Source organism: Salvia splendens, chromosome 16 (genome assembly GCF_004379255.2).
Source record: "Salvia splendens isolate huo1 chromosome 16, SspV2, whole genome shotgun sequence".
NCBI lineage: Eukaryota > Viridiplantae > Streptophyta > Magnoliopsida > Lamiales > Lamiaceae > Salvia > Salvia splendens.
In genome coordinates this window covers 28598307-28606982 of record NC_056047.1, presented here as the reverse complement: position 1 = coordinate 28606982, position 8676 = coordinate 28598307, and the positions used below count along the sequence as shown (strand labels likewise).

Genomic DNA, 8676 nt, shown 5'->3' with positions numbered 1-8676 from the left:
TCGACCCCACCGACATTCTCTTTTATTAAAGCTTTTGAAGATTAACCAAACATAAACAATAACACAACTTGAATTTTATAACCAAAATCTCACAAAAATTTGGAAATTACGACAAAAATTGAATCGCAATTGCGAAAAATAAAATGCAAATAAATTGCTCAAGATCAACTCTAATCTTAGTCTCCTCTCTCTATAAGATTTGATTCTCCAAAAGCGAGTGTGAATGTCGTACTCTTGCTCGCTAAATCCAGCTGCCAGTCTTCCTCTTTCCCTTTTTTGTTTATTGCAGCAATTAGTAGGAGTAATTAATTTGATAACGTGGATATCTAGATCATCATTTTGCGCTTACACTTAAACAAACGTAATATTGAAAACATGTTTTTCTTCATACTTAATGATGAGGCTCGTTTCACGCATGCGTTCTATCATAAAACTACATCAAATTCTGTGAACTAACATCTAATTTTGAGCCAGGTGTGTATGAAAGTCCGCTATTTTCAGAAACTGAGTTGATCAGCTGGGCGGACGAATGGATAAGGGGAAGGAGTTAAATTTGCTACGCAAATGGATCAAGTTTGATCAAATGGCATGCAGCGAGAGCACCTGGTTAGAAGACTAATGCGTCACACAAAAAATATCAAAGAAAACTTTTCAGAGAACAAATGCCCTAAGGATCAAGAACTCACGCCTTCCTATAAATGGAAATAAAGAAGGAGGAAGGAGGCAACTTCGAACGGACGACGCTCATTAGTTTTCAGCTCTTTTCCAGAGTTGAAATGGAAGCTCCCAACACTCCGCACTCCTAATTCCACTGCATACACGCTTGCTTCCTGTTTTAGTTTAGTCTTAAAGGTATTTGGTGTTGGTTTTTGTCACTGTAATCGGTCATTTTGGCTATTCCGCTCCGAGAAGGAGTGATGAAACAATTTCCTGTTTTCTTAGTTATTTTCAGTCTATGTTTTGTTGCTACTCATGACTTTCAGATTCAGTAATTTCAGTATTATGATCTCCTTTCCTCGTTGGAATTTCTTGTTGTTATGCATAATCTCTCTGATCTGTTTGATTTCCTATTCGCGATGTACTCCCTCAGTCCCATTAAATTTGCAACATTTGCTTTTCGGCACGGGATTTTATGTAGTGTTGTTTTGTGAGTTAATGAAAAGAGAGTAAAGTAAGAGAGAAGAAAAAGTAGAGAGAATATTGTTTCTATTTTTAGAAATGTTTCATTTTTAATGGGACAGACCAAAAAGAAAAATGTTTCATTTCTAATGGGACAGAGGGAGTATGTCTTAGCTCGAATGTTTGCTGCGGTTTGATCTGGTGTATCTGAGACGTCGATTTATGTTTCGTTTGATTGTGAAGGAGAATTATGGATGAAATGCGTTAGGACGTTTAGATCTGATAGACGAGTTTGGATTTCTGCATGATTATGGGTTAGCTTCTTGTTTACGTGAACGTAGTTCAATTCTTAGGAGTAGATTTAATTTTGCAAGTTGTTATGATATTTCGTTGTTCGTAATTATTCAGATCTGCTTTTACTCTGTTTTTCATGTTAATTCTGTGAAGAAGATGGAGTTTTTAAGGAAGTTTTGCTTTATCCTACGTTTTGCAGGAGACTAACAGTTATCGCTTTATTTTGTTCGTCCATTTCAGGAAATGATAGGATAAGTTGATCAAGTAGATTTGATCAGTTTAGCAAGTGGATCAGTTCCGTTAAATTAGTTTAGTTTTTCAAATCAAGTGTCCCAACTTAACCCATTGTAGTGAAGCGTGGCAGAAGTCATCCCATTCGTGTCCGCAACCAATGTTAAATACATCATCACTTCTCTATACTAGTTAATAGTATTGTGGGTTAAGGTTTTGAAAACACGTTTGCGTCTCCTTGTTCATCTTACTCAAGACGGATTAAGTTAAGTTGATCAGTCTGAATCTCCACTGGATCCACTCACCTTTGTTCGCAGGTAGAAGGCACGCCTCTGACCAGCTTGATCAGCTTGACAATCCAACTCGAGCAAGCTACAACGATAAAAAGAAGATAAAGGAAAGCGAAACGCAAGAGGGACACTTTCACTTAACCTTTTGCAGTCCTCTAACCCTTAGTTGTTCACTTTTGCTCTTACCCTCATTCTCGTACATAGACAACTTGTTGCATGTTTTTTATGCAACAAATACCTACCCCTCCTAATTTCCTTGTCCACAAGGAATGAAGGGAATTTATCCTTGATTCATCAGCATAATTCTATGATGCATCAACTGGGGAGCTTCTGCCCTGTGAATCAACCATTGCATAGCTCCACTGTGATTAAGTTAAGTTGAGCAGTCTGAATCTCCACTGGATCTACTCACCTGTGTTCGCAGGCAAAAGGCACGCCCCTGACCAGCTTGACAATCCAACTCGAGCAAGCCACAATGATAAAAAGAAGATGAAGGAAAACAAAACGCAAGAGGGACACTTTCACTTAACCTTTCGCAGTCCTCTTAGTTGTCCACTTTTGCTCTTATCCTCCTTCTCGTATGTAGATACGAGACAACTTGTTGCATGTTTTTTATGCAACAAATAACTACCCCCCCTAATTTCCTTGTCCGCAAGGAATGAAGGGAATCTAGCCTTGATTCTGAAGGGGTTGGCAGCGGAAGCGTGCATCAAATGGATCACATAATATCTTGATCTATTTAGCAGATTATTTAGACAAAATCTATTCGCGTAATTCTCACATGTAGCATGCTCATAACTTGAATTTAATCATGTTTTAGGGTACTTGAAACCTAAAACATGCTTACTACAGAGTTAGCCAATTTACCTCGTTAATTCTCCAAAGAATCGAAGTTGGCTAGCGCCTTCTCCAGTTGACGCTCTCGAGTACTAAACCACAGATCTTTTGACTGGTTCCCGGACTGTAAACTGATATCAGTGTGGGCTGATCTCACCAGAATACTAGGACTTAAATAAAGAAGACGAAAAATGCTCACGGAGGGAGCTGAAAAAATCATCCCTCTTGTGTAGGGAGAGGGGGACAAAAATTTGGGGAAAATATTAAGTGTGTTTTATGTCTCCTTTATTCTCCTATTTATATTAAGTCACATATTGGGCTCAGTCATGGATCTGTGGAAGAATTTGGATATGGCCTCCCCCAATTAGCTTCTTACTAATTAAATTGAACCCACAATTTAATATAAGCTTATATTGGAATATTACAAGCAGCCACTACAGAAGTAATATTGCACTGCCCATCCAAATCCGAAATTACAAGTATTCCGGATTTCCATTTGTTTGTTGTTCATTTCTCGTGCTTAAGATAGAAACGTCCATTAATTAATTAATGTCTGCTATGAACTTAATTAATTAACATATTATTAACTCAAAGAGTGGACTTAGCAAGAAGCACTTATTTATTATTAATAGAGCAATCAAACTCCAACTAGCTAGGTTCCGAATAATAAAACCTTGTTTTGAGCTCCTCTTGTGGACGTTATCAAACGAGGCTCGCCTCGCGCATGATTCAATATAATAACAATCCTAGCACTGCTAGATATTAATCACCACTACCCAATATACCATGATTCTTGGGTTGTGAAAAACCCGCACCATTTGGTAAGTCAAAGTAGTGCATAATCAATACCGTATGCTCAATGCTAACGTACATTGATTAAGAAATTAATTATCAAGACCTCGTCTTTCAGTAGATAGCATAAAGACTCGTCTTGCTGTTGGTCTAATTCAGTGCTATACCACACCAATGTCATCTTTTTCAGTAAGGCTTAGAAATATGAGGACTGACATTGCAACCTTTCACGATAGGTAGTCTAGGCCTATCTAGGTTGTGAAATTCTTATTTTTCTTTATTCAGAACTGACCGTGTTACCTTAAAGTGGACGACGCCCACAATCGGTCTACTAAAATAAATACTTACACTTTGTTACGTTGCTTATACATTTAAATATGCAATAAACATTTATTAAATGTAAAATATAACAACATTATGACAAAAATAATTTTTTGCATCCATTGGAAAATAAAATATAAAGTTTTACAGTATTCAATCACTCGAAAGGTGATTTCTAGTATACAAACTCTAACAGATTCATCAGCATAATTCTATGATGCATCAATTGGGGAACTTCCTTCCCTTTGAATCAACCATTGCATAACTGCTTGATTGTGCCGTTTCAACGATGCATGAAATGAACCTTATCAACAACTTTCTATAAATTCTTCTTTTAACAACTGTGTATGTTGTGCCGGGTCTCTCAAATACACATCCACAACCTCTTTGTTGGAATCTCCAAGAAGATAAGGGATATCTAAAGAAGGTGGGAATTCATAAAGAGCTTCAAATGGTGTCATTTTAATGGTGGTATGGTAAGGAGTATTATACCAATACTCTGCTAGAGATAGCTATTGACACCAAGAGTTAGGTAACTCACCCACTAAATACCTCAAATAACATTGTAAACATTTGTTAATCGTAAGCATTTGAATGTTGAAGCTCTAAACCTTGTAATGTGAAAAGCTCTTTCCGGAAATTGCTCATAAATGTAGAACTTCTATCACGGACGGAACTAAAAATCCAAATAAGTCGGTGCTGAAATTTTAAAAATATATATTTATATATATACATATACATTTAAAATAATATTTCAAAAATCTTACCTTTCCTACTTATATTTATAAATTTATAAAATAATAAAAAACAAATAAATAATAAATTTTAAATAAAAAAATATTTTTATATGTGATAATAGTCATTCAAATTATGAAGTTTAGTAATGGTATTTGGTAAGTCTTATACCACTGAATATTAAATCACAAAATTTTAATTTTTCTCAATAAAATGTCTTCATTTTATGATTTTATTTACATTATGCGACAATTAAGAACAACTTAAATTTTGTAATTTAATATTTTGAAAGATCAACTAAAATTTGACCAATTTTTATGATTTAAATAACTATTAGTAAAAAAAATTATATTAAAACATAAATACTCCATCCGTCCCACTTAAAATGAAACATTAAGGAATCGGTACGAGATTTTATGTAGTACTCTCTCCGTCCCTCCGTAGCTGAGTCGTATTCCTTTTTGGGTTGTCCCATTGTAGCTGAGTCATTTCATTTTTTGGCTAAAAGAAACAACTTTTTTTCTCTCTTACTTTACTCTCTCTTACTTTATTCTCTCTTCATCTCTCTACCTTTTTCATTTTCTACTTTATTATTCATTTTACTTACCTCACTTAACACAACTTTCTTAAATCTCGTGCCGAAGAGAAACGCCTTTACTATAGAGGGACGGAGGGAGTATTGTTTTGTGAGTTAATGAAAAGAGAGTAAAGTAATTAAGAGAGATGGAAAAGTAGAGATAAAATTATTTCCATTTTAAGAAACGTTTTATATTTTTAATGGGACAACCAAAAAAAAGAAAAACATGGGCAGACATTGACAAGTCCGGCTTGGTGGGATTCTGGGACCGGCGCCGGAGCGGTGGCTTGGCTGTCCCTGACTCCTATCACTCAACATTTTTCCAAGCATCCATGAAACTTGAACACATTATCTACTAAATCTACTACCACCTGTTTGGCATCACAGGATGTGGCATAGCTATAATATCACATGGAAACGAAGGGTTTTGATTCTAAATAATTTGGTCTCTATTTAATTAGGAATAATCCGATAGAGATCACCTAAAACATCTCTTAATACATTTCCTAGTACACAAATAAATATAAAACATATGAGTATTCTGTATAAAAATAAGAATTAAAATTAAAAATTTCAACTTTCCTTATACATCTTCTACTACACAATAAAATAAAGTGGGCAACTCTTTAAAAATTTTAGAAATGACTAAATTCCTACTTTCAAAATTAAACTGAATTGAGCGGCAAATGTGTATGGCCAGATACAAATATAGTAAATTTTCAGCCCTACAAACAAGGATGACCTTATGCTCCAGCTCCACCCAAACAACCTCATCATATTAACCCAATGCCTTCCACATTACATTAAGTGATAAAGGAAACAAAAAACAAGTAATGGCTGATGATGATCCACAGGATGTAGCCGACCGGGAGCGGCTCTTCAAGCATTTCGACGCCAACGGCGATGGCCAGATCTCGGCCAACGAGCTGGGCGACGCCCTCAAGACGCTCGGCTGTGTCACCCCCGATGAAGTCCAGAACATGATGGTTGAGATCGACTCCGATGGCGATGGCTTCATATCCTATGAAGAGTTCACCACATTCGCTCGTGCAAACAGGGGACTAGTCAAGGATGTCGCCAAGATATTCTAACCTTTTCATTTTCCTCTAAAATAGATTTGAATTCATTTTAGTAATAGTATTTCTTTTTTTACCTATATATACTTTGTTGTTTGGTTTGGTATATAATTTATATAGTCAAAGCAACTTCCTATGCATTCAAGTTGGCTTTCAGTACAAAAATCAAACTTGTTGGACCTAAAATGAGAAATGTGAGGCCGCGTATCACCAACGATTAAGGCTGTCTTCGTCCTCAAGCTCGACCCCGAGCATGGCCAACGCGAAATGGTTCTTCATTTCAGTCTTTGTTTGCAACAACTCGCGGCGAGAATCAGTGGCACCACTGTTAAGAGTCTTGCTTCTGGTTAAGACAGTGGATTCTTTTCCTTTCAATATTGTGACGATCTCTCCCATCTCGGGCCTCCTCATCTCGTTGTTTATGCAAGCGGCCGCAGCTCGTGCCATCCGCGCGACTTGACTCATGCTCTTCGGGGTGAATCCTAGCCGTGGATCTAGCAGCTTTTCTACACCTCCTTGCTGCAATAGGGGCTTTGCCTGTGATTCAGAAGTGGAAAAAACTAACATTATTTCCATGTGATAAACAATCATTCAAAACTATATTCTGAAGATTTGTAAGAACAACCACATGCATTGAATATCAGGATGCATGTGTTACAAAATGGTAGAGTTGTTCTGTTCACTGACAACAGACAGCCATGTGCAATCGTTGATGGATACCGATAAATTAATGAAAACGGGCTCGAGCTCTCATTCACACCAGCATGAAACATAGTAATGAAGATTCAACAATGCGCGAAAACAGAACAGAAGCTAAAGTTGAGACCCACCCACTGAACCAAATTCTCTTTTCCCGGCCCTCTGCTGGACTCAATCGGTTTCCTACCAGTAATGAGTTCCAAGAGCACGACGCCAAAGGCATAGACATCAGTTTTATCGGACACTTTCCCGTGCTGGAAATATTCAGGAGCCAAGTACCTAAAAATAGCAACAAAAAAATCAAGAAACATAACATCTTTCACATAAACTACAAAGATTCATACCCGAATATTCATGTAGCCAAGCCAAAGTCACACACACAACTGAAAATATCATTGAGAATAATAAATTGGTAAAACGAGGCATTTCCGCTTCCTTACTTTAGGCGTCTTCTTGGAGGAAACGAGGATGTTAGAGGGCTTTATATCCCTGGGAACAACACATCTTTCCGTTCCATTATGCAAGTAGTTGATTGCCTCAGCAATCCCAATGGCAGCCTTGTACCTTCTTCTTCTCTGCAATTGCAAACAAATGCATCTCAAATCACTGAAAACATATCAAAAACAACGAAATAAAAAACGGTTTTGAATGATACCATGTAAAAATCGGTCCAAGCTTCCACCGCCAAAAAAACAAGCCCATCTCAGCATCCATACAAAAGCCTAGCAGTGGAACAATGTGAGGGTTATGCAAAGAGCTAGCAATCATCAATTCCCTGCAAAACGCCTTTGAAGCCTCCTTATCGTCTGTATCCAGCCTCTTGATCGCCACAGCAGTCCTCATGAATCCAACTCTCCCTCTAAAAACACAGCTCAATGCCCCTCTCCCCAACACAAACGCATTCAATCTCCATTTCAGAAATATTGAAAATGAATCATCAAATTACCTTTGGAGAAATTTCTGGTGGCGGAGAGAATATCAGGGTAGGTGAACCTAATCAAGGAAGGGGCCCTTCTGCTCTCCAAGGACTCTATTCTTTTCCAATTCAAGTCTTGTGATTTAGACAAATTCACCACAAAAACTGTGTCGTTGCTTGGATTCAGAGTCATGGACTCCTGCAGCTCAACCTGAGAGCACAAGCTGAACCTAAAAGAGGAGTGAACCTCCGCCGCGCAGCCGCCAGCAACCACGCCTTGTTGTGATCCAAACTCTTTTCCCCTTTCTCCCGGCGGGGGATAACGCAACCCAAACCCAAACCCAAACCCAAACCCCAGAAAATCTTGTACAACAAAGACTTGAACTTCACCTCAAATTCATGATCACTACTGCATAAAGCTTGAGTCATTTTTATCAACTTTGCTTTAAAGGGGAGGAAAGAATTAAGTCGTCAAGAGTGAAAAGGGAGATAGAATTGGGGAAATTGATGCAAATATATATCTCTAATCTATACAGAATATAGATTAATTTGGCGACCACCCAATTAATTTGTTTGAATTATTTCATGTGGTAATCGTATTACCCCAACAACCATGCTTGACAGAGGAGATGGCCTTGTCTTCGCCTTCAAATTCATTTATTAATGTTATTGTTGGAAGGAAAGATCCTCCTCCATAATCAAGGGAAGATCCTACACAATCAAGATTGGAAGATTAGTAGTGATTGATATCTTTTCCATACCTTGTATACAATTAGGTATAGGAATTAA

General features: G+C 37.4%; 2 protein-coding genes across 2 annotated transcripts; one reads left to right on the top strand and one right to left on the bottom strand.

The window, feature by feature from the left end:
• Positions 1 to 5821: 5821 nt before the first annotated feature.
• LOC121769692 (polcalcin Ole e 3-like) lies at positions 5822 to 6310 on the top strand. Its single transcript, XM_042166426.1, has one exon. The coding sequence runs from the start codon at positions 6030 to 6032 to the stop codon at positions 6285 to 6287; it is 258 nt and encodes an 85-aa protein (XP_042022360.1). The 5' UTR covers positions 5822 to 6029; the 3' UTR covers positions 6288 to 6310.
• A 73-nt stretch (positions 6311 to 6383) lies between these two features.
• LOC121770460 (inactive protein kinase SELMODRAFT_444075-like) lies at positions 6384 to 8316 on the bottom strand. Its single transcript, XM_042167189.1, has 5 exons — positions 8099 to 8316; positions 7666 to 7878; positions 7472 to 7546; positions 7103 to 7250; positions 6384 to 6809 (listed from the first exon to the last, which is right to left on the bottom strand). The coding sequence occupies exons 1-5, from the start codon at positions 8314 to 8316 to the stop codon at positions 6480 to 6482; spliced, it is 984 nt and encodes a 327-aa protein (XP_042023123.1). The 3' UTR covers positions 6384 to 6479.
• Positions 8317 to 8676: the final 360 nt, after the last annotated feature.